Consider the following 25,690-nt stretch of genomic DNA (forward strand, 5'->3'; position numbering starts at 1 on the left):
GGAAATATACTGAGTGAAGAAAAAGGCATGTTGCAACTGCAATTTTTTCTCTAAGGTTTAATCTCAGGAATAATGGTTCAATACATCGTCATAGTTAAAAAATAAAAAAAATAAACTGATGTAGAGAGCATTTACAAACAGCTAAAAGGTGCGGAGTAGTTGTTAGTTTAAAACCATCTGAGGCTGGAGTCTGAAGGGCAATCTTTAAACAGCGATAGTGAAATGTTTTTGCTTCTAAATGCATTTATTTTTATAAATAGTTTTATTTGGTAAGTAAATTTATAAAATGATAATTCTTTGCAGCCCAGGAATCTTTTTTTTTTTTTGGAGGGGGGGGCTTACGACCACCTGACCTGTTTTTCTCCTGCAGTGTCAGTACTCTGTCCTGCAGGGGGCGCTGCTGTCACATTTCACTCACCTACACCACCGAAGCAATGTGATCAGTAATGGCCTCTTTCTGTTAACACCAAAAGCTCGTTTAGCTTTAACGGTTCCCATTTTTTTTTTTACCGAAACGTCATTAATGTTGGAGTTTCACTGTTCTTTCTCCGAGTGGCTCTTAGCTTAAAAATGAAAAATCTTTCCACGATGTAAAAGAAGAAGCTCTCGTTTTCCACGGCAATAGTAGGTGACCAGTCTTTTTAGCAACGATGCTAAGTTGTGTAAACACCTTACAGTATGTTAGACCGACTGTCCACACGTTAACAAGTGTGATGTGACGGCTGCCGGGTTTGGTTGTTACTTGGTTACTTTGGTTGGGTCTGTGTTTGCTCATTAGGAGCGTTCATGTAAGCTAACGCTGAGAGTTTTGCTGTGAAACAAGCATAAAGACAACATGAAAGCTCGAAGCTGGTCCAAAATAGCCTTTATGTCTTTGTGTTTACATTATGGGAGGATGTAATGGCTTCACAATATACATACACATCTATCTTTACCCATACTTGCTGCATATTTCTTACTTACTGTTTCTGCTTTAGACACTTGGAGAGACTGCAGAATGAATCAACGTGAGTGGAAAGATGCTGTCCACAGACTCCAGAGACTTCTGGAGCCAAGCCGCCACAGCATGGGGAATGCCTCCAGAGGTTACAGAGAGTGGGACACTTACCACGAACACTCGAGATATACTGTTCCTGAACCACATAGGAGTGATGTGAGGTGGAAAGAGCTCAGTTCTTCATCTCATCATGTTCATAGTAAAGTCCCAGAGGTGGAGGACCCGGACGGAGAGCCGCTGCCATACAGTGAAGAGGATGTAGAGCTAGCAAGAAACAAGCAGCTCCTCAGAGAGATGGAGGAGAGAATTATGCACAAGAAAGCTACACTCGCCACGAAAACGCGGTTTGTGGAGACACCACCAGGTGTTTCCGGTGACGAGCCTCCGGCTATGTGTGTAGGTCAAACTCTAAGAGACAGAGTGAAGGAGATTCTGATGCAGCGACAATACCTCAGCTATTTCTCAAAGGTGAGGAGCACTGAATAGACTCTCAGAGTAAAGTGTGTTTCTTTTTTTTTCACGACCCACCTGATCCCCTTAGAATCAGATGTTTTTGTTCTTTTTTTTGTTTTTGTTTATTTGGATAACAAAAAATATGACCTTCATATTATAAATACTTGAGATTTAGATGAAGTAGGGTACATAGGATTTTTGCCTTATTTTTTTTATACAGGGAATATCTACATGAGATTTTCAGTGCTGAAAAACACAGGGCCTAATATAAAATAAAAGAAATGAAACCTCATCACTTGTAGAATCGTACTGACTCACTGTCACAATTTCAAAAATCTCGTTCATGTGTAAAGCTTTCTTTTTCTATTATTCAGGTGCAGTCGGCCAGAGAGAGAAGGAGCTCCTCCTGCCCGAGCAAAGGCGGTGTGCTGCAGGAACAGCATCCTCTGAAGCTCAGAGTGAAGGTTCTAATGAAGAAGAGACACACTGTTGTACCACCTTACAGTGAACAGGTATGTGTCATGAAATCAATATCCTTAGTATCCTTATTTTCCTATTATATTGTTTTATGTACTTTAATAATGAAGTCTTGTAGAGCAAGGCCACTTTTGACTCACAAAGTGCTCAGCCAGACTGAAAAACAGGAAGTTTTAGTGCACAGATATATTAATAGATAAGACACAGAAAAGAGGAACTTTCCATATAAGCAATGTTTGAAACTGTGTGACGTGTAAAGTACCAAAATAAAACCTATATGAGGCACAGTTTATGATTCTAATGTTAGAGATCCTGCAGCTGGCGTTTGAGCTGTGCAGGGGTCTCTCTCTTCCGGAAGATTATTGAATAAAAAGAAATATAGATGTTTTAACACACTGAGTCGGTTTTCTCTGTTCTATCACGGGGACAAAAGAATCGGGGGTTAATATCGTGCCACACAAAGCCCTCACAGCTGAAGTGATTGGAACAAACATTTCGGATGGATGTAAATGTCCTGCATTTGTATAGCGCTTTACTTAGTCCCTAAGGACCCCAAAGCGCTTTACGCTACATTTAGTCATTCACCCATTCACACACTGGTGATGGCAGCTACATTGTAGCCACAGCTGCCCTGGGGCGCACTGACAGAGGCGAGGCTGCCGGACACTGGCGCCACCAGGCCCTCTGACCGCCACCAGGATGTGTGTGAATAACAGTGTTTTCCCCCAAATTACAATGTGTTTGTGGTGTTAGTGTTTGTTTGTGACGAAGGCGTTCAAGGTGCCTCTGTAACAGAGGAATAACCAGCTGCTGTTACTGTACAGTCCTTATGTTGTTGATCCAGCAGTTGACAGTCTTTCTGTTGTGTCATGGCAATGAAGTAGTAAATGCTAATGTTATCTTTTGTCTTAACATTATTAATGTGCTATAAAACACTGAAATATGGCCATTATCTTTTGAGTGGCTGATGATTTGGAAGTGCTGAGAACAATTTCAGACGTGTTTACCTGAGACCTGGATCATGGCAGCATGTAATTATCCTTTTTATGACAGCATCTGAGCTTCTCACCACGAATCTGCTGGTTCAACAGTAAAGTGAATTTCTGACCTTTCTCAGGGCCCTGACGTTGCGTGGCCTCTTTCCAGCCCAAGCGTTACATCACCGGCTAAGAGAGAGGACGTCATCAACAAGGGTTTCGAGTGCTTCCTCAGCGTGCTCAACAAAGGAGTCGACATCAACTTGCTCAAACCTGAGGATGACTGTGGCGAGGTTGTACAGTTGATGCTTTTCTGCTTTTTCTTTGTATTTCAACCACACCATACCTCCACTTACATGCAGTATTATATGAATGAATCATAAAATAAGAAGAAGCTTTGATCAACATGAGAATGCTTTACTTTTCTACTCTTCTCTGAGTAATGACACAGTAATCTCTTTTTTTCCTTCTCAGGTCCCTGGTGTGTCACTGCCACCTCTCGGCCGAAGCATTTCTTCACCAGCAAAGGATGAAAATAATGTCAACAAGGGTTTTGAGCGCTTCCTCAGCATCCTCAACAAAGGCGTGGACATCGAAAAGTTTAACAAGATTATGAGCAATGATAGAGAGGATCTTCCTTTAGGTGAGGAGCCCCTGAACATTCAGATCCCTGACATGGAGAGCAAATCAGATCCACCCTTTAGGACTGAGAAGCAACAGCTGAATAGTGGAGCTTCGCTGCTGGGCCTCAGACAGCCCAGTGAAAGTATACTCAGCATGGACAATGACATTGAGCCGAGCCCCACCCAGAGAAAGGAAAGCCAACGGTTGTTTAGTGGTGCCTCACTGCAAGGTCTCAGCCCACCCAGTGAAAACCAGTGCTCAAACAGTAGAGCCATTCTGTTACTCAGCCAGGCCAGTGAGAGCCAGTGGTCGAAGACTGAAGCCTCGTTGAAAGGCTTCAGCCATCCCAGCAAGAGTATTGGCAGCGGTGCCTCACAGCCAGTACTCAGCAAAACCAGTGACAGTGAGCGGGCAGGCAGTGGAGCCCTGCTGACAGACTTCAACCACGCCAGTGAAAGCCAACAGTTAAATACCGGAGCCTCACTGTCAGGCTTCAGCCTACCTAGCGAGAACCAGCACTCAAAAACTAGACCCATTCTTCTAAGCCACGGATGGGAAAGTGAGAGCCATCGATCGAAGAGTGGATCCTCACTGAAGGATCTCAGTCAGAAAAATGAGAGTCTACTCAGTACAGCCAATGAAGGTGAACCGGGCCTCAACCAGTCAAAGGAAAGCCAACGATTAAATACTGGAGCCTCGCTGAGGGGCCTCAGCCAGTCCAGTGAAGGTACTGGCAGTGGTGCTCCACAGCCTGGACTCAACAAAGCCAAAGACAGTGTGCGGTCAGACAGTGGAGTCCGGCTGACGGGCCTCAGCCAAGCCAATGAAAGCCAACAGTTAAATACTGGAGCCACATCACCCAGTGAGAACCAACTCTCAAACACTAAGCCCATTAGGCTGAACCTCAACTGGGCAAGCAAGAGCCAGTCGTTGAAAAGTGGACCCTTGCTGAAGGGTCTCAACCAGGACAGTAAGAGCCAGCATTTAAAGAGTGGTGCCCTAATTCCCGGGCTCGGTGATGACAGTGACAGCGAGTCAAATGGTAGAAACCTGCTGGCAGGCCTCAACAAGACCAACAGTAGAGAGAAAAAGACTGACTCATCTACTCGAGAGAGGCTCTTCTTACCTGGTGAGGAGGAGGAGAAGAAGAAGAAGAGCAAAAGAGACCACAGTTTGGGCTCTAGTAATCGATTAAAGTCTCCGGTGGCACTGAAGAAGAAGGAGGAGGAAGAAACCTCATCGGTGAGTGAGCAGCATGAACAGCTGCAGAGCATTCTTAAAACTCTGGGATGGAACCTGGACGTGGACGAGCTGAGCAAACTGGCAAACCGCACTCAGGAGAGGCTGTGCGGGAGAAAAAACGAACGTGTGAACAGCAAAGAGGAGCACGAGAGCCGCCAGAAGCACTCTCGTGACCGAGATCGCAGGAAGTCCTCATCAGGCTCTCCTCTGCGGAGCAGCAAAACAGACCAGAGTCAGGAGAGAATGCATGGGAGCAAGAGCGAAGGGAGGGTGAGGAAGAGTGAAGGGAGGAGGAGGACTGAGAGCAGAGGGGAGGACGAGACACAGCAGAGGCGCTCTCTTAGAGATCACAGAAATTCCTCGTCGTCATCTTCCTCCAGGTCAACCTCTAGAAGTTCTAGCCCGAGCCCCTCATGCCGTCGACGCTCTCGCAGCAGAGATTTGAAACGGAGGCGGAAGGCCGAACGAAGCCGCTCGCGAGAAAGAAGCAGAGAGAGACTGAAACACAGAGATCGATGGAACAGCAGAGAAACACTGAGGGACAGAGAGCGAAAAGACTCAAAACATTTTTCTGCTTATCCATATTCACAAAATCCCGTGTTTCCTCATCCTGCTGCTTCTCCATATCCAGACTACATTTTGTCTCAGTACTCGCATTTTGCTCTTAGCCAGAGTGGCCACTACAGCGGTGCTACAAATCCTTACTGGTCATACAATCAGTACAACACTCCTCCCTCTCTTTCTGCCAGCAGCCAACCTTACCCGCACTTTCCTGGCTCTGTAGTGGCACCTAACATGGCTTTCCCTGATCCCAGCCTTCTTACAAACAGTGCCTCATTTCCAAACCCGGACCTGTCTGTGAGCGAAGGCCAAGATGGGTCAGCCTCTGTTTCTCGCTGCCTGAGAGTCATCGATACCGAGCAGGCATCCTCTCAGAGCCTCACAGGTGGACACAACTGGAGACGGGGTCGCAAAAAACTTATGGGAGATTTCAGGAATCCCAAAAGTATTTTAGAGAAACACAATAATGCATTGAAGACACCACTGGCACCACAGGACTCAAAGGTATGCACCAAGACTGTGGGTAATGACCCCTGCACTGAGGAGTTAAAAGAGGAGAAGCCGCAGCTAACAGAGGAGGAAATAAAGGCGAACCTGAGGAAAAAGGTTGGTGTTCAGTCGGTTTGGCCAGCTCTTGAGGCCATGCCATGCTAAGAGGTTAGGTTGTGCCATTATTTGCCTTGCTTGTTGTTGTTGATAATGAAATGTAGTGACTCAGAGGACACTGAGCACAATTACTTCAGTATATTTAATGAAGCCATGCATGCTGTTACCTTCATCCAGTGAACATTTTCAGTTAGAAGGGGTTCAAATTTGTTTTCTTTTTTTAAAATATATTTTTGACCCTCATAACTTCTTAAGTGCAGGAGATATCAGCATGGAATTCTTAATCCCAGTGTGAGCATCAGTATCTTGGATGTGTCAGATTCTCACTGATGTGATATCTGTGGCATAGAGGAACAGAGTATTGGTACCATGGATGCTTTGTCTGCTTTATCAGCCCTAAAAATTTCATGTGTTTTATCTCCTGTACTTATGAATGTATTTTACATAATAAAATGCTCCATATATACTTTAAGATTCTTCTAAATCAGAAACGTTTAGTAGTACGATGGTAAAATTTAGCCCAACTTTATTAAATTTTGTTATGCAAAAAATGAAAAAAGATCTAATTCTGGGGATGGATTATTACTTTATTTTTTTCTTTACTAAAACTAAAACTGTAGGAAGCTCAAAGTATTTCTTTGATGTGTGTTTTTGGTCTGAGGATCAACTTCAGCAGAATTCCCAGTACTCAGTCTGAGACACTTAAGATGTGTCAATATGTATTTTAAGCATAAGCAGACGCTGTCACACGTCACTAAAATCATTTCCATTTTTAGAATTTTAAACATTTGAAGACATGACTGATGCCCTGCATCTGTAACAGTTGTCAATCATGTCATTTAAAACCTTAGATATACTTTTCTGAGTATCATTACTTCATCTGAATCTCAGTTTCATAATCCTGATCTCAGTCTGTCGTTATGTTTTACATTATCGCTGCTATAATCTGGAATTGTTTCCCTGCTTTATGCTCCGAGTTTCCTGTTGTGACAGCCGTCATCATCGTGTCATCATAAATCGTTTTTCTCTTTGGTTATTTTTCTAGCTTGAAGCTTTTAACCAGAAGGTAAAGAACACGAGCCAGATGCCTCAGTCCAAAGTCATGCAGCCGGCAAACTCCCTGATCTCTGAGATAGACTGAACGAAGTAAGTATATTCAAAGGAAAATTAAAGGATAATTCCACTTCAGCCTGGCACGTTTCCTATGATTCATAGTTAAAAGGTTATTCTGGTTCTGCAGGTTACAGTTCTCCATCTTTGTTTTTGAGCACTGGCTGAACAATCACGCACAGCTCGTGCAGCGTGACTGTAATATTAAAGCCTGAACCATGAAATCATTTCAGAAATGTAAATTTGTTGAAATTGGAATGTTTGTTGAACCTTCTGTCTGTAAAAAAAATCAACTTTTGTTACAGCCGGCATATTTTTGCAGGTTATTGCTCTCAGTAGCGTTGCATGTCCCAGTGCGGCTCCAGTTCTTCCTTTGGAGAGAACCAGCTCACTTTTCCAAAGGTTTACGTGCTGATGGTTACGTGCAGTTCTTTGCAGAACTGGGGTTCAATTTTTTTTTAATGAAATCTGTTGGCAGCAAGTGCTGATTTCATGCAGCAGAGCCACTATCAGCAGTGGTTTCAGCATTAGCACAGCTTCAGTGAAAAAGAGCTGCATGTCTTTAAGTCCTGAAAAATTCTTGTTGAATTTACATTTTTCTTTAACTGCTTGCTGATGTAAATGTGTTTGATCCTGTCTGCTAACTATTTTTCCCCCTTTTTCCAGGCGTCTGTGTCCGGTGAAGATTTTTATTTTTTCAGCCTTGTTCACATGTAATGTTTAATTCTTCCTCTACATTTGTCCCTGACCTCCAACGCCTTTCTGTCATCTGAAATAGATTTTTGCACAGTTCATTATTGGTCTGCTTTCATGTTTTAGCTCTGTGCTTCTGTGAATGTCACCAGTTTTGTTTAATGTTGATTACAAGAACTATTTTTTGTAGGCCGTACTGTAGTTTGTTAATGAGAAATGTATATTTTCATCGTTAAAAATGTTTCAGCCTGTACAGTTTCCAGTTTTACATTCACTCTGTCACACTAATAAAGAAATCTTACAAAAACAGGCGTGCATGTTGATGACCCATAACTAACTGTACATTTACACAATATGGACAAAACCACTGGGCCACATAGTAAGAACATTTCATTTATATAGCACCCTTCAAGACAAGAATCACTTGCCAGCTTCACAAGAAAGCATAAAGAAAAGTGTTAGCTAAATGCAAGTCTAAAAAAACAAAAACGTTTTTATTTGTTTCTTAAAAGAACAAATAAAAACGTCCACTGAGTCCACAGACCTACAGCAGCTGCACAAACACTGAGACATACAGAGGAGGGTTGGACCTCTGCGGTTAGTTGGCAAGGTGTTGGTGACTCTGGCTGTGTCCCAATTCAGGGTCTGCACGCTTGAAGTACGCATTTCAAGTGCGGTTACGTCACCGCCACGCGACGACGGCTGTCCCAATTCGAAGTGTGCTTCAAATGCATACTCCAAATGCGCCGTCGATTTCCCCAAATATCAAGCGTGGTCCGGTCCACGCTTCGTGGTCCCATATATCCCACAATTCACAGCGCGGCGGTGGGTGTGGATAATTTTGCCGCAAACAAAACATTTTTCTCCTTCATTTCTGTCAAACAAAGCTGTATGTAACGTGTCTCGCGGTTAGTATCATGGTTGCTAGGCAACCTGAACAGCGCGACGAAGCGTCCCATTTCACAAGCCTCTCACTTCCGCACTTCTCGTACTTATAGTACGCACCGTACGTAGTACGCGTAGTGCGCGTACTTCAAGCGTGCAGACCCTGAATTGGGACACAGCCTCTGACTCCTCTCTGTAGCTTCACATGGTCTGACAGCTTGTGGCCGAGTTCCTAAATAACATAAATTACAGCTGATGGTGGAAGGATCCTCAGGCTTTTTATGTAGCGCCACCTTCTGGTCTGTTTTTCACATTATGTTGAACATGTCTTTCATAAAGGAAGTAACCTGAGTCGTGTTCATGTTCGGGGAAGGTTTGAAACTTGAGTTACTTGGGAACTGGTTAACAAGTGGCCTGAGATGAAGAAAACATCACAAAATTCCAAGTCACCCACATTTTAAATAAAATTTAGAATACCGTTATAATCACAGCATTGTCGTGTTTGACCTGAAGTGTTTCAGCACACAAGACTTTATCAGCAAATTAAACAGATAAGATGAAAACTGAGATAAATGTGCTCTTTGTGTTAAAAGGACAAACTTGACACACTTGACGTCCATTATAGGTAATTAAAGACCCTCCGCACTGTGAGTGATAACGTAATTGCTTGATTACTAGTGTCTGTAATGTGATTGCATTGCTGTAATTTATCACTGCTCATGCAGAATCATATTACTGCCTGACCAAAAAATGTAATGTGATTACAGTGGCAAGTTACACCTAGCACTAATAGATGTGTGAAAACATCTGTCCAGTCCTTCAGTGTGCAAAGCAAATGATGGAACGACAAAAGGTTTAGTGTTTGTTTATCTTTGAAACTGTTTTTAATGCAAAAGAAATTCAGTTCACGTCAGTTCTATTTCTACAGTACCAATTCTCCACAACAGTCGCCTCAAGGCGCTTTATATTGTAGGTAAAGACCCGACAATGTTAGAAAGAAACTCCAACAATCGCATTAAAGCCTGTGAGCAAGCACTTGGTGACAGCGGGAAGGGAAAACTCCCTTTTAACAGGAAGAAACTTCACATACATACAGACAAAATTTCTCCTGTATTTTTATGGTTTTAACTAAGGGCTGACTTTGTCAGTAATGCGCCATCAAATAAAAGAAGGCAGCACACACTCAATGGCAGCTGTGTGCTGTGAACCAGTTACTGTCTCTGAAACTCCGTCATGTATCGTTAAAGACTGTTTTAAACCAACTCTACATGTACACAAATACAGTTTTCATGAGGAATTCAAAAAAGATAAAAGCAAGAACTTCCTAATAAATTACTCCACCTTTGCAACACCACAACTCAGAGCAAAATCACCTGGGAATGCGGTCGCTGCTGACACTGTTTTATAAACACAGAAGATCCAGTTGTTCATCTAAAGTTCGTCCTTCTCCTCTCCCGGGCAGTAGCATGCTCCCCTCTGGCTGTTCATGTACGGTCTGCAGCCTAAAGTCCACACTGTGTTGAAGAAGGTGTCTGCTACAGTCTCACATGCTGAGAAATAAGAAACAGGACAGCACAGGATCAACGGAAGCTGACGTACTCGGATTACAGTCAGAGATCAGTGATTAAAATATCACGAAGAAGAACATGACGGTGCATGAAAGGAAGGTTAAAATATTACTGACTTTCCACTTTGGACACGAAGCCGAGGCTCTTCTTGAGGTCCGAGCAGATGCTGTGGAGGCACCAGCGGAACTTGGAGTCGCAGCGATACTTGTTGGAGCCGCAGGTGTCGTAACACATATCCAGCTGATTGCAGCACTTAGTCATGGCAGGGATGCCCATGTCCATCTGACACACAGCAGGAAAGATCAATGTGTTTGTGTACAAGTGCATTATTAGCATTATTAGCTCCATCAGAAATAGGTTTGTTGTTTGTTCTGAGATCAGGTTTTATTTGGTTTTCATCGGACGAATTTTTACAGCTCTGCTGTCGCCTCTCTGTGTGGACTTTTTGTGTACTTTTCTATTACATAAACAAAGTAATATTTCTTTAGTAAACACCTCAGATGCTTTTAGATTGAGTGCCTTTATTAAAGGTGGAGTTCACCCTCTTTTTCCTCCAGTCTACTTGCATACACTCCTGTTTTTCCCAAGTTCTCCTGGATTTTAAAAGCATCTCCCACAGCCTCCTGCTTTGCTGTTCCTTCATGGAAACTCCACTAATTAATAGCTGTAATATACAGTAGGTGTTGGCATGTATGTAGTGCATATAATACTTTGCAGACAGAGCCTTCCTCCTGTCTTTACTGCTGTCACTTCATCACTTCACTTCTTTACTTAGAAGACACAGTAAAGATGTAGACTTTAGCAGACACCAATAAATAAATAATGCTGAACTGAGTGTCATGTGTTGCTCGTCAGATGCACAGTAGGAGTTGTTTTCTTGAGTAGAGCTGAGCAGACATTTAGCTCCCAGAATCAATAAAGTGTAAAAATCACAAGTCTCCTGTTTCCAGCTGTGCTGAAGTAACATAACAAGCTGGAAGCAATTTTTCATCAAAACGAGATTTCCTCCGAGCTGCACAAACGAACACAGCGTTGTAAAAGAACAGGGATAAGACAAAATATTAACTGTACACAGCTCAGTTATGGAAAGTCACATATTTTTGTTTTATTACCAATAATACCCAGAAACCTGCTCCTGGAGTTTGAAACCTAAACGTGTGCTCTTTTTAATTTAAGGTTTGCTCTCTTGCTGTTTGTTCATCTGTTTTGGTGCCTGCCCCACCGCGCGGAGCTCAATCCTAAGATATGTACGAGCAACACACTAACAATGTTTCTAAAATCATGTCCTGGTTACTGAAAACAATAAAATGTGTAGAAACAGAGCAGAGGCTTCTAATGTTCAAGATTCACAGAGAGACACATGAAGTCTAAAGAAGACGAAGCTCCAGCAGCTCTTGAAACTGGCTCATTACTCTCTATGGGGCCTCGATTGTCCTCCACCCAAACTCTATAAGCGCCTTGTGAAGATGGATCCAGCTTTTCATAACAGTATTGATGATTTCCAAATAAATTTGCTCTAAACAGACAGAAGAGACCTACCCCTTCTGGAATAGGAAGACCGAAGAAGTAGGAGCTACATCCATTTGGTTCTGGCATCTGGTAGCCCGAACGAGGAACAGGAGCTTTACCTGAGGGAGAAATAGCAATTAATAAATAAATCAATTAAAATTAATTAAAATGTAGGTCATGTTTTGCAACAGGCCAGCAGGACTGTGCTGGGCTCTGTTTGATACCCCCGTGGATTTAAAATAGATCCATGTTTGCACATAGATGACATGTTGCACATCACTTGATGTTTGACCCAGTCAGCACATAAAACCTCTCCTATCAGAGTTCACAGTCCATTTCCAGGCTCAGATAACAACCGCGACAAATATCAGCGTGTACAAGACCTTTCTGAATAAATCCTATTAGCTCCGAGAGAAGGAGGTGATCAAGAAGTTATCAGGTGAGATAACTGACAGAGTGAGAGAGGAGGATCTGCAAAAGCTGTGCGTACATACTTACTAACTGGGCACATTTGTAATCAGCTGATTTGTGTTTATTAGAAATATCATAAGATGATTACTGGAATCATGATCGTATTCATAAAGGGTTCAGTTTTAGGGCATTCTTACAATTAAAAGAGCTGGCTGTTCAAAGGTGAAGAGCGGCTTTGTTCAAGCTTTAAATATTAAATGCTTCAAAAAAGGAGGCAGAGTTCGTTTAAGACCGTTGTCTACTTGCTCGAGACAGAGACTCTCCAACATGCAAGAACATGTAAGAACGTGGGGCGCCAGTCTGAAACAATCTCAGAGTAATGTACACAACATAAAATCTTGAAGACTCAGATTATCATTAAAACATTCAGAGAATAAGGAGGGAAGGGGCAAAGCTGAACATCATCTGCTGTCTTCTTTGGGACAGAGCATGTTTGAAATGGACTGAGGCCAAGATAAAAACTCTTCTGTGGTCAGATTCATCAAAATGTGACATTATTTTTAGAAAACATGGATGCCGTGTCCTCCACACTAGAGAGGACAGGACTGTCTGGTTTGTTCAGCCATCAGTGCTCAGTCCTAAAGCCTGCATCTCTGACGCTCAGGTGCATCAGTGGCTTTGGATCTGGCAGCTTGCACATCTGGAAATGCACCATGAATACTGAAAGGTATCGACAGGTTATAGAGAAACACATGCTTCCCCCATCAGGATGATGCCTTTTTCAGGGAAGGCCAAGCATATTTCAGCAAAACAACACTAAACCACAAGCTGTTCCAGCAGCATGGCTTCGGGTGCTGAACTGCTAACCTTTCTATGATTTGTTCCTGCCACCAAATTAACATGAACGTAACATTTTTCTCAAAATGTTGCATTTTGTCAGTTTAAAAATGTGTAACGTTCAGCGTCAAATGTTCTATTCTGAATATAATAGGAGTTTTTGAGACTTACAAATCCTTCCATTCTCTTGTTATGTACACTTTACACAGCTTTTCAAACTTTTTCAGGATCGGGGATTTAATTTGCTGCTCGTCACAGACCGCAGATGAGGGATGACATCATACAGAGCCAGCAGTAGAAAAAAAGCTGCCTGAAACTGAATGTTTAGAGCAGCCTGAAGCGTTTTATATTTACTGACCTCGTAATTTGAAACTCTGACCATTTCCAGTGCAGGTATCTAGCTTTGCTGTTTATCAATAATTTTATTTATGTATGCTTTTTATTATAAAGGCCCTACAATAACACAAACACAGATGCATACATGGCCTTATACCAGACTATGTAATACCACATGTTCACCTAGCAGACCTACCATATCTGCAGCGGTATTGGCACACTCCGTCACGTCCGCCCATGAACTCCAGCATGGAGTCAAAGTATCCGCCGACGGCCTCAAAGCTGTCGCGGAGGGTCCCTAGTCCCCAGTCCCCATCTTCATCCTCTCCCTGTGTGCTGTCAGCTGCTTGGCCCTGTGCAGGTGGTGCATTTGCTGGGTCTCCGGCCTCCTGACTGAGAGCGCTGTGGATGAACAGGCCCAGCAGGAGCAGCAGGACGGGAGCGAGAAGAGCCCAGCGGGTCATCCTGTGATACAGGCAGCTCAGTGTGAACAGAGAGTTCAGAGAGTGAGGGAGCGACACTCAGTGAGGTAATACTGAAACTGTCTGCGTGACCTGAACTTTAAACCTGACTCAGGGACGGCCTCATATGTGGAGGAACAAAGTCCGGCTTCTATCTCATCTTTTTAGCATATCTGAACTTGTGCTGTTCCTGTTGACGGATGACAAAGTGCGTTTGTTCAGTAGCTCACACAAGGTGATCCAATCACACACAAAGCAGACACATTGCATTGACAATCCAACACAATGGGCAGCACATTGAACACATTTTATAAGTGGTCAGAAACTTGTCAATAACTCATGAAAGAACAAAGTTACGTTGAAACCAAGCACACCATTGTTTTTCTTGTGACATTACCAATAAGTTTGATGTGTCACGTGGCCCTCTTCCTATTGAAAAAACAACAGTTGTATCCAAGATGGCCGACTTCTAAATGGTCACCACCCATCTTGAGGAGTTTGCCCCCTCACATATACTAATGTGCCACAAACAGGACTTTAACATCACCAACCATTCCCATGTTATTATGGTGTATCCATGTAAATGGCCCACCCTGTACATTGAGCTGGAGTTAATATTTTTGGCCAGGTGCTTTATGTGGCACAAGATCTGAGGTTAGGTGTGTGTACGTATTGGTTCAATGCTGTCTAAAGTACTGCTTTCTTTGATTCACCTGCATGATGATGTAAGCCCGCTTCTGTCTGGCACGCTCACATGCTGACAGTGTTAATTCAACTTTTAAACGTTAGGGCCAGTGTGCCACAACAACCACTTTTAAGCTGTCACCTCTGTCTGGTCTTTATGATGCTCAGCTCTTCTACATCCTTCCTGCTCTCTTGATTTCCCAACCTGCTGGACTCCTTGAACCTCTGAGACCAGGGTTGGACCAGTTAAACTGAATTGTCAACTATCTTACATACTTCATAACATCATGGTTTTAATAATGTATCTTACATTTTAAAAAAAAGTAACAAAGGTGGATAACTCAGATTGCACTGATTGTTTATTTCAGTATCACTCTGTGAGAGACAGTCTAACACACTTGGCTTGGTATTTTATATTACTGTCCGATCAAATATGGTAAATAACTTCAAAAAATGCGCTGTTATCAAGTGAGAATCCAAAAGGTTTCAGGGCTGTGCCATTACTGCAAGGTTTAACACAAGACGATACAAATCTTCACCGCTAGGCGGCGACAAGCGTCCGTAGCGTTAACCCAATGACCCTGTCGTATGGAAGTGACGTGGAGTGACGTAAATATCGAACACGGAATTAAATGGTTTTGGTTTTTTTTTACACGGAATTAAATGTGAACGGCTGAATAACGTCCCGTCATGTACACAAGCGAAACCCCGATCGCTGGAGCGACCTCTGATAAAGTGATCCGCGTGACGGCGTAAAGTGAAAGACGTTTATTTCCTGTTTGTTTTTCGATATCGGACCTTTATACCTCCGGACCGAGCTCTGTACACACAGAGACGCACATTACTAGGAGTAAGATGGTTTTTGCGAACCTGTTCTCGAGGCTCTCCGCTGTGGATGAAGGAGTGAAGAGTGCGGGTCAGCCTGCCGTCACGCAGCGGTACTTAATGAAAGTTTACCGGGGTTAGATCTGTTTTTATGGCCTCCTCTTCATCACTCACTCTCTCTGTTTGGCAGGAATGAGCCTGGGGGAGGTGGGAGAAAGAGGAAAACTCAGTGCGAGCTGTTTGGATCTCACAAAAAGGTGAGCTAACCTTGGCATTAAGGTTTGACATAACACATTAAAACAATATATTTTAGTTTGTCATAGTTTGAGTTCAACCCATCCTGTCTCTACGACAGCCAATCATAAGAGAGTTGCTTAAAAACAGGAGGGCCAGTGTCAGATAAGCGCTGTTTCTTTTAATGTATCATGATGTAGATGTGTTCGCTTCATCAATCGGTGACCTCCAGCTTCCACTGGTGGGTTTGGCATCAAAGTGTTGGGGGGTTAGTATCAAATGTGTGGTAGCTGGGATGAAAATGAGCTGCTCCTTCATGAGTAAGGGAAAGAGAAGACAGGAGATGAATTGGGGAAGCACTGGCAGTGATGCTGTAGACGCTCTGTTTTGGTGTGGGTAGTGCCTGAAGGAGTGGTGGAAAGGAGCTTCTTGAAGAGTGTCTGGTTTGCATGATCTCTCGCTGTTCAACAACATGCAGGATAAGGGAAGAGCTTGAAGAGTGCTATAATGTGAACATTTGGTGTAAAACTCTACCAACCTACCTGCTGTGGTGAGCCTTTGTGGCCAAGGAGCAGCCGGTAGCTGCTAATAAAATAAAATGTAGAACTTTTATTTTTTTTATATCAAATTTTTATGTGTTTATTTTTCTGCAGAAGCCATGTGTCCAAGCCCAGGGACCCAGAACTCGAAGTAACGCCAAAGCTGATAACACAAAGGACAAAGTGTGTTTAATGCAGAACAGCGATGGTGAGCAAAGACTGAGCAAAGGCTTCAGTAACAGAGGCCGTCAATCTCAAAGGCAGAAACATCTGAAGAAGAAGGATGGACAGAAAGATCCATATCAGCACAAGGAGGGACGGAGAGGGAGATTTTCCCGTGGACAAGGAAGACCGATGTCTGGAAGAGGTGGGAGAGGCGGAAGAGGACATGAAAATGACATGATGGTAAGCAAGACTCCAGGATGGCTTTAATTACAAACGCCATCCACCATCAGCTGGTTAGAGCTGCAGCAGCTTGAGTTTATGATGGATTGGCTCGCCATTTCATGTCACGCCATCAGTACAAACAGATACTCGGATCCTTCGGCGTTAGTTGGAATATTTATTGAAGCGGACACATTAATTCAAGTAATCCTTCAGTGGAATCAAATTTAACTCGTCTCCTTTCTTTTAGGACTTTCAAGTGAAGCCAAGGTTCATGACTCAGGAGTTCAAGGACCAGAATGCGCTGTTGGTGGACGGGCGGTTACTTTGTCGACATTTTCTTTACGGACGATGCCTAAAGGCAGGTTGCATCACAGCTGGTTATTTAACTTTACCCGAATCTCTTTTTCAGACTGCAAAAATGAAAAATGTGCTTTCTTTCCTTTCCTGGATACAGGCTGAGAGTTGCCAGCTGGAGCATATTCAGGGTTACAACGATCTCATCAAAGAAGTCTGTAAATTTTACATCCAAGGCTTCTGCACAAAAGGGGAGAGCTGTCCGTACATGCACAATATCCTTTGATATACTGTTGTAAGCTGCCACAAACACATCTCGTTAACCAAATGAAAGCGGAGGTTGTTGGCTGTCTTGTATTTCCTATACCAAGCTGCACAGTCTTTTCCTTGCAAGTTTTTCCATAGAAAAGGAAAATGCTATCAAGGAGAAGACTGCAAGTTTTCTCACGAGCCGCTTACTGACGTCACAGGAAAACTGTTGGATGAGGTGTGCATGGAGAAGTCAGGCATGAAAATGGTCTCAAAATGTTTTGCATGCATTGCTTTGTGCTGAAATCAAATGTAAATGCTTTGCTTCTTTTCACTGCAGTTATTAAAATGGCAACGTGACCTCTCTGAGCTTGCAAAAAAAGCTGAGCATGAGCCTCCGGGACAGCCGGCGAGCAAAGAGGAGGCAGGAATGACAGAAACAAAGGGGACCCCCAGTGTTTTCATGGACCCGCTCAGGTATGCACCTCTGAATTTAAACATGTCCTCATCCTCACGTGCAGTAAGTGTAATTGAAGGATTAGTTCATGAATATGAGACCGACGACACAGAAGATGGGCTTTTATGTGCAGGCATAGACTGTATATAAAAGATGGATTACATTTTCTCTGGACTACAGAGCAGCAAACATTAATCTGAACACGACTCGCTGCTGTATTCTAAGAGGAACTTAAGTTGTTACGATGCTTTTAGCCTTTAACAGGAATTTTTCTGATAATCCATGCACGTTACCTTCACTGGACATTTTTATTTTTCAGGCCTAACTTTTACCGCAGCGCAGATGCAGATGCAGCTACAGAAGGGGAACCCTCAGTACACCAGATACAAGAAATGGCCACAGTTACAGATGAAGCTGTTCTTCGGTGTGCAGCAGACACCGCCCGACCTCACAGCCCTTCATCAACCAGCAGTAACTGCCCGGAGCCAGTTTGTTATTCAGTGGAAGCCATGCTTGGACCTCAGCTGTACAGGTCTTTCCCTAGCTTCTATAATACTCCTGAAAGCAAAGAATCTACTACCCCTTCTGCCGCAGAGACCACCACCGAGGCCACTTTAGGCTCCACGACACAAAAGGAAGTTCCCTATTCTGTTGATGCTGTCCTCAGGTCCTTAAAATCAGTGGAAAATTACACCCTTGGTCAAAGACTCACTGCTTCAAGTGTAAAAACTGAGGAAATCCAGGATCCTCTCTTAAGTTCACAACATCAAGTACAAAAAGTCTCACTGAGTATCAAACATGAGCCAAACAAACCCTTCAAGAAAATGTACAAGAGCCTGTCTTCCCTACAAGTGCACGACAGCCTGATTTCTAGCTCTGATCTTATTCTTTCCTCTGGTACTCAGCAATGTGGAGCTATACCAGAGTCCCTGAAATCTGCTGAAATGGCTTTTCATGAAGTTAAACTGGAGCGTTTGCATCCTCCTCTTATAGATGAAGATAATCCTGCATCTTCCAAAAGCAAATCGGACATGAATGAAAGCTCACAGCTTCCTACAGATAACACCCGTCCTCCTAAACATCTCTCGGGTATTTCTCCCTCTTCAGGCGTCTCAGAGTTTAAAAGCAGAACTTCTGCTCCTGTTGAACCTGCAGATGGCTCCATTAAGACGAGTGACTCTGCAAACATTGCCGTTCACCATTTTGCAGCAAAGCAGCTTGCTGAGATCCCTCGGTACCAAAGAAAGACCAAATCTGTCTTCCAACCCGGTACACAGAAACGCTGTTCTGCTAAAATGTCACCGGAGTGCAGCGGGGAGACTCCAACTCTATCCGATTGTTCAGCTGGACGTAAAAAGACTCAGAAAATCCCCTTCAGTTGCCTTTTTAAAAACCCAATCGCTGAGAGCGTGACACCGACACCTGACCCAGTGAGAGCCTCACAGCCTGCACATTTCACCAGCAAAGAAGGACATTTAAAAACTGAAGTCAAACCTGAGAAAACCTCTGCTGCTTCCTTCCTCAGCCTTTTTGCAAACCCCCTCTCTGAGACTTTGAGTTTGCCTCCCTGCAGTCAGGCGTCAGCTGAAAGTCCTTTTCAAAGCGTTTCTAATGTAGAGTTGGCTCCTTCGTGCCAGGTCCAAACTGATGTTAAACAAAGTCCTGATAGTTGCTCCACAACCTCTGAAGCTGAGCCTGATCCTGTGAAGCAGCCAGCAGATCCAGCTTGCAGCATCGTGCAGGATTCAATCAAGGAGACTTCCTCCAGTCCAGCTCCGGGTGGTCCGAATCCATCTGAAACTCCGGCACAGCAGCAACTGCCTCACGTCTCATCGCCCGCAAGTAAGGATGCGCTCAACACGTACAAAAATGTCTAATGTCCATTTGTGTGTCTGAAATGTGCTCTTAACGTCTGCCATAGGGGCGCCTAAGGATTCAGTCCTGAAATCCCTGTTTGTGAGCCTGAGCCCATACCAGGAGGATGGAGAGCAGCGGGGCGGCATTCAGATCAGTGGTGCGCCGTTTATTCACGCCCCCTAAAAACATTAAATACTTTAAATAAAATTTTAGTGGAATGAAACAGAAATCTGTTTTTTTTTTTTTTTTTTTTTTTTTTTAAATTTCAGAACTAGAAATGAGCAACAAAGGTCGCGTCGGGCACACTTTTGGAAAACAACAGCACGAAGAAAAGAAGCATCGGGTACGTGAATGCATGTTTAACATAAAACAGTTTAGGTTTAGGCCACGCCCCCAAACTGAGCAGAAAGAAGAAGAAGAAGCAGAAAGAATCTGCTGTTTTCAAAGAATCAGGATCAGTTCAAACTGTACTTCTTTATCTGCAAGACTGTTAGTGTGGAAGAGAAGTAAGATAAGATAAGATAAGATAAGATAACCTTTATTAGTCCCACACGTGGGAAATTTGTTTTGTCACAGCAGGAAGTGGACAGTGCAAAAGTTATGAGGCAAAAATTAGAATACAATAAGAATAAATACAGTACACAACTGTACAGAATAGAATAAAATACTATATACAGTAGAATAAAATAAAATAAATATACAATAAGATAAAAATAGAATACAAATACAAATACTATATACAACTGAGTAAAAATACAACGATGCCAGAAAAGATTATTGCACTTAGTATTATTGCATATGTATGGATGTGTGTGCTTGATCAGTTAAAGTCTTTATTATGGAGTCTGACAGCAGTGGGGAGGAAAGACCTGCGAAATCTCTCCGTCCCACACCGTGGGTGCCGCAGTCTCCCACTGAAGGAGCTGCTCAGTGCTGTCACAGTCTGCTGCATGGGGTGGGAGATGTTGTCCATCAGGGATGACAGCTTAGCCGCCGTTCTCCTGTCACTCACCACCTCCACTGGGTCCAGAGATGCTCTCTTCAGCCTCATCAGCCTCCACAGGCAGTAATTCTTTACATCGACAAGGTTCCCGAGAGTTCTTCAAAAGTTTTAAAGCCTGAAAAATCAACAAAATTAAGAGCATAAAATGACTTAAATTTCCCATAAATTTGATGAAAGACTATATTTTTGAGACTGGTCGGAAGAAAATACAGCTTTTAACTTAAGTTTTGTTACTGCTCACATTTATTGTCTGTTTATTTTCAGTGGTGATTGTACACATTTATCTATTTTAAGATTTAGGTACGTATGCATTAAGCTAATCGAATAATTGGGAGAGAAAAATACAAAATAAAAATGTGACAAATTGGTCACAATGGGCTGGCATGGCTGCAGGGCCAACTGTTCAAAATCCAAAAAGGTTTCACCTTTCATATTATTGTTCATCGGCAGTCAAATATAATACTGCATTTCAGCATTGTTTGGTTAGTATTTAGTTAGTATTTTTCAAATGGTGAGGGGCCCTGTTTGGAGTTGGTAGTTACTGCTGTAAAAAAGCAGTTTGGCCTCTGAAGTCTGTTTATTTCAGCGGTTTAGTGTTCGTGTGAGAGTTTTTACACAGACACTGATCAGAGATGATTTACACCTGAATATTGTGAGTTTTTCTATTTATTTCTTTGTGCTCTGCTCCTCAGACGTCCAGCAGTCGGCCCACCGTGAAGGCGTCTGCACGCTCAACAGACGACCAGCTTTCTTTTCAAACTCCTCAGAACTCCTCAGAGGTAACAGCAGGGCCGACCCTCAGCAGTCCAGGTGTGACCGAACCTCAGGTTAGAAACTCTGGCACGTACAAGCTGCCACTGGAACCAGCAACACCGGAGATCAACCACCACACCGACCCGAGAGAGATGCACTGCTCTAGGAAAGAAAAGAGGGGGCGTGGGAGGGTGGGGGTGACTCCACTGAAGGACCTTTTTAAGACTCTGGACAGCGCTGTTTTCCACCTGGGACGTTAACGTTGGGTTTCCTCTGTTAGATGCAATCATAGCGAAAATCATACTAGTGATGGGACTGTGAGTGTGCACTAAACCTGCACGTTTGCTTGTTCATCCATGCATCACCAAAGTTTTGACTAAATCACATCGGTGCATCAAACCAGATTACCAGTGTTTGCACAGTCCTGTCAGTCTTTTGGTTTTTTTTGAAAATGACACTAAAACTGACACTTTTTTCCTGCAGTGTTTTTTTTATTTTTTGCTTTGTGATCAGTCGCGTAACTGTGTTCAGCATCTGACACATTTAAGTAAATCCTGTGTTTTAACAGGCTCATTGTGTGTTATTTTCTTTCAACATTTTTATACATTCCTGTGACTTAAATTTAGCTCACTGTAGAGATTTTTTTATTAAAAACGTGTTTATTTTAATTAAATAACCCCAAACACTCATTTGTGCCTCAAACGTTTTGGTAAAGGTGTAAAATCTTCTACTTTGATACTGTAAGTAAACTTTATGCATATATTCCAAATTGTCTGATGTTTAGCATTTGTTGTTTCCATTTTCAGTGAATATTTGCCAGTTTTTTTAAAAGTTTTTTTCTCAAATAAAATGTTGACAGCATTAGTTCAGGTCATGATTCAGGAAGCGTAAAAAAGAGATGAACATCTATGCAACTAAGTGCATAGTTAAATGAAAAAACATACATAAAACACGTGTTCATATGGGTATTCTTGGTGGAAGACATTTTTTTCCCTTCTGGAGGATTCTTCATTCAATCCTAACGATGCAGGTAAAATAAATAAAATGAAGCTCATTAATCTTTAAACCCAGCTTGTCATCCAGTACTGAAGATAGCCAAGTGGAACAGGAACATGACTAACACCAGGGTGGCGGTGGATCAAATCTGGGTGCTGATTATCAAAGGAGACAACCACATGTGCTTCTACAACACAAACACGGGAAACAAGTCTGAATAAAATTATTATAAAAGGTAAAATTTAAAGGAATAAATAAAAGGTACAAACAAATTCCCAAGATGGAAGTAAAAAAAGGTAAATGGGAAATAAGATAGATAAAGATAAGGGTGGAAAAATAAGAACGAACAAAACAAAATGAAAAATCCTCAAGGTAAGTGTAACGTTTTATTTAGTGCACAAACAGTTTTTCCTTTTTTTATATTGAGAGGCAGGAACTGACACGTTTATGCTTTAGAGTTCAGATTTTCAGCGACAGTAGCTGACTGTGGCCACAAGATGGCAGTAATTTTAATGCATAGAAACGGGCCAGGAGCTTAGTGACAGTGCTGTGTGATGTGACAGGCTTTGATATGTTTTATTTTATTGTTTTTGCATTTGACAAGACAAACGCTTAAACACATCAGCAGAGTGTCTCTGTGAAACAACGATAGATTCTGGTTAACTGAAGGCCCAGGCTGCTGATAGCTTCTCATGATGTTTCTTCCTCACTCTCTGTGTGTTTACACACCTCTCAGCTTTTAATTATGAGTCATTATTAATCTCCGGCTCTCTTCCACAGCACGTCTTTTGTCCTTCCCTCCTTCCCTCACCCACAGCTGGTCACAGCAGCTGGCTGCCCCTCCCTGAGCCTGGTTATGCTGGAGGCTTCTTCCTGTTGAAGGAGAGCTTTTCCTTCCAACTGTTGCCATGTGCTTGTTAATGGGGGGTAGTTTTTATTGTTGGGGTTTTCTCTGCATTCATCTCTATTTTGTGCAGAGTCTTTATGGGCTTTAGGTGACTGTTGCTGTGATTATGTGGGGTGTAAATAAAACAAAACTGAATCTAAATTAAATAACTAAAAATTAGGAAAGAACGAATTGAAAAGTTTTACATTTAAAGACAAAGTTATTTCTCATTGTTTTCATCAATACGTCTTTTAATTACTCCATGATAATAACATGTTTTTTACTTGCTAAAAATCAGAAATACGTTCTTGAACAGTTCAGCTCTCACTTCTTCTTCTGCATTATTTTTAAATGGGAATCTGTAAAAAGTAAAAGAAAAAACAAAACAGGTCAAACTTAAACCGCAGGTCAGAAAAAAGCTTCAAACCTCATATTAAATCCTACTAAATACTCTTGGTAAATATAATAGGACATGACTATAGCTGTATCTTTGGTTGTATACAATAAGCATGTAAATACAGACTGTACGGGCGACTGAACTTACCTCAAGGGCAGCCTCTCTTTCAGAGTCCACGCTCAGGACGGCGCTCGCGCTCTCGCTGTCAGGTTGAAGGAAGTTAAGTCTGATCCTGAGAGGTGTTGATGTGTCATCCACATAGTTCTGTAAGAAACAAAGTCGTTGTCATCATCGTTTCAAAACCGCGGTAAAGTGAGCCGTCATTTGTGAGCCGCGGTCAAGCCAGCCGCCTCCTATCCGCCGCATAAATTTCCTTGCGCTTTTACACCAGTCTTTACGGTAGCGCCTTTTCGCTTTATATCCTGATTGAAAGCCTAGACACACAAATTACAATGGAACAGCCCAATACAGCCATCGTGACAGTCTGGTTGCATATTCAAAAATTCATTAAAAATCATTCTTAAAAGTTGATGCCAAGCTTTCAACACAATCCTCTTCTCGGACACCTACTTTACCTCTGGGCCAGGTTTTACCCAGATTTACTGTAATATTACTCAGAAATCACAGTAAACTCATATTCAGTGCAATACAGTCAATACACTACAATTATGTTTATTTCAAAAATTCATTAAAAATCATCCTGAATAGTTGAGGTCCAACTTTCAACACATCCCTCCTCTGGGACACCTACTGTACCTGTGTGCCAAGTTCCATCCAGATTTACTGTAAAATTCCTCAGAAATTAAAGGGTACTTGTATTCAATGCAATACAGCCAATACACTACAATTATGGAAATTTTCAAAAATTCATTAAAAATCATCCTGAGTAGTTGAGGTCCAACTTTCAACACATCCCTCCTCTGGGACACCTACTGTACCTGTGTGCCAAGTTCCATCCAGATTCACTGTAATATTCCTCAGAAATTACAGGAAACTTTTATTCAATCTAATACAGTCAATACAATAGAATTATGTCAATTTTCAAAAATTCATTAAAAATCATCCTTAGTAGTTGAGGTCCAACTTTCAACAGATTCCTTCTCCGGGACACCTACTGTACCTGTGTGCCAAGTTTCAGCCAGATTCACTGTAATATTCCACAGAAATTACAGGAAACTTTTATTCAATTTCACCGTCAAATTAATAAAGCTTCTCCGATTCTGATTTTTCTGTACATATGTAGGTTATGTATTTCAGAAATGTAAATAGAGCTTGTTCGTTTAGATTTTGTATTGCATTCTTTTTCATTTTAATACCTTTTCTAAAAAATTACACTAAGTTTAGAAAATAATGTGATTCTCGCAGTTTGGGTTTGTGACCCAACCCTTTTTGCATTAGTTTTGGTATTTGTTGATTAAGATTACTATTGATCAATGTATGTAATTCTTGTTTTTGCTGTTATTAGTTAGTACTTTTAATTTGGCGATACTTTGTTACGTTCTTCTAATTCTCCCTGACAGCTCATAGTTGCTCATTCTTTACTGCTTTGTTTAAATAGATCGTTTCGTGTCACCTACCATTACAATTCATTCCAATCGCCCTTGTTTGTTAATGTGAGGTATACATTCGTCATGTTTCCTGTTTTAAGAGTCTGTTTTCCTTTCTCATGTTCAAGTCTTGGGTGTACCCCTTAATATTTTATCTCATACTGCTGGTCGCCATCATGTTCAGGTCTGTAGTAGTGTTGACATAGTCACAGTAATATTAATAACAGTCGTATTTTAGTCTCGCCCATTTCAGGATTAATTACAGTTATTGTAACCTATTGCTTTTGCCTTGTTGTATGTTCAAGTTTCTTCCATCAGCCACAATAAAGGGCTCTCTTTTAGTTCATCACAGTTTTGTTGTCCTCTATGTCCTGCTTTTTAGTCTGCTTTTAAATTACATCATCTCACCCGCTGTATAGTAAGTAAAACATATTCCATTCTAAACCTTGCGGTAATCTTTAAGAACATATTTTTAAAAATTGAAACAAATAATCCTATTGTATTGACTGTATTAGGTTGAATAGAAGTTTCCATTAATTTCTGTGGAATATTACAGTGAATCTGGCTGAAACTTGGCACACAGGTACAGTAGGTGTCCCAGAGAAGGAATCTGTTGAAAGTTGGACCTCAACTACTCAGGATGATTTTTAATGAATTTCTGAAATTTCCATAATTGTATTGACTGTATTGGGCTGTTCCATTGTAATTTGTGTGCGCGCGTGTGGGATATAAAGCGAAAAGGCGCTACCGTAAAGACTGGTGTAAAAGCGCAAGGAAATTTATGCGGCGGATAGGAGGCGGCTGGCTTGACCGCGGCTCACAAATGATGGCTCAC

General features: G+C 42.1%; 3 protein-coding genes across 3 annotated transcripts; 2 read left to right on the top strand and 1 right to left on the bottom strand.

Moving 5' to 3' along the window:
- The first annotated feature begins 394 nt into the window (after nucleotides 1–394).
- LOC309708374 (uncharacterized protein) lies at nucleotides 395–8,050 on the top strand. Its single transcript, XM_082536348.1, has 7 exons — nucleotides 395–624; nucleotides 978–1,465; nucleotides 1,825–1,962; nucleotides 3,045–3,197; nucleotides 3,379–5,937; nucleotides 6,983–7,083; nucleotides 7,714–8,050. The coding sequence occupies exons 2-6, from the start codon at nucleotides 998–1,000 to the stop codon at nucleotides 7,076–7,078; spliced, it is 3,414 nt and encodes a 1,137-aa protein (XP_082392474.1). The 5' UTR covers nucleotides 395–624; nucleotides 978–997; the 3' UTR covers nucleotides 7,079–7,083; nucleotides 7,714–8,050.
- A 1,494-nt stretch (nucleotides 8,051–9,544) lies between these two features.
- Nucleotides 9,545–14,216, bottom strand: LOC309708889 (group XIIB secretory phospholipase A2-like protein). The gene is made up of 5 exons (XM_082537228.1): nucleotides 13,841–14,216; nucleotides 13,483–13,751; nucleotides 11,733–11,821; nucleotides 10,310–10,475; nucleotides 9,545–10,175 (listed from the first exon to the last, which is right to left on the bottom strand). Exons 2-5 carry the CDS (start codon nucleotides 13,748–13,750, stop codon nucleotides 10,057–10,059), a joined length of 642 nt encoding a protein of 213 aa, XP_082393354.1. The 5' UTR covers nucleotide 13,751; nucleotides 13,841–14,216; the 3' UTR covers nucleotides 9,545–10,056.
- On the top strand, nucleotides 12,683–21,599 carry LOC309708783 (uncharacterized protein; the record flags this gene model as incomplete). The annotated part of the gene is made up of 12 exons (XM_082537071.1): nucleotides 12,683–12,840; nucleotides 13,630–13,815; nucleotides 15,447–15,513; nucleotides 16,144–16,434; nucleotides 16,664–16,774; nucleotides 16,871–16,985; nucleotides 17,088–17,197; nucleotides 17,300–17,436; nucleotides 17,736–19,258; nucleotides 19,338–19,430; nucleotides 19,543–19,616; nucleotides 20,969–21,599. The coding sequence occupies 12 exons, from the start codon at nucleotides 12,683–12,685 to the stop codon at nucleotides 21,287–21,289; spliced, it is 3,186 nt and encodes a 1,061-aa protein (XP_082393197.1). The 3' UTR covers nucleotides 21,290–21,599.
- Nucleotides 21,600–25,690: the final 4,091 nt, after the last annotated feature.

This window comes from Aulonocara stuartgranti (assembly GCF_965226115.1).
Source record: "Aulonocara stuartgranti genome assembly, chromosome: 6".
NCBI classification, from domain to species: domain Eukaryota; kingdom Metazoa; phylum Chordata; class Actinopteri; order Cichliformes; family Cichlidae; genus Aulonocara; species Aulonocara stuartgranti.

Excerpts from the sequence above, each read along its gene's own strand:
- LOC309708374 (XM_082536348.1), top strand. The coding sequence starts at position 998 with ATGAATCAACGTGAGTGGAAAGATGCTGTCCACAGACTCCAGAGACTT. Across the intron at positions 1,466-1,824 it reads ACCTCAGCTATTTCTCAAAG|GTGCAGTCGGCCAGAGAGAG; the intron begins GTGAGGAGCACT and ends TCTATTATTCAG. Across the intron at positions 5,938-6,982 it reads AGGCGAACCTGAGGAAAAAG|CTTGAAGCTTTTAACCAGAA; the intron begins GTTGGTGTTCAG and ends TTATTTTTCTAG.
- LOC309708889 (XM_082537228.1), bottom strand. The coding sequence starts at position 13,750 with ATGACCCGCTGGGCTCTTCTCGCTCCCGTCCTGCTGCTCCTGCTGGGC. Across the intron at positions 11,822-13,482 it reads CCAATACCGCTGCAGATATG|GTAAAGCTCCTGTTCCTCGT; the intron begins GTAGGTCTGCTA and ends TTTCTCCCTCAG. Across the intron at positions 10,476-11,732 it reads GTCTTCCTATTCCAGAAGGG|ATGGACATGGGCATCCCTGC; the intron begins GTAGGTCTCTTC and ends GCTGTGTGTCAG.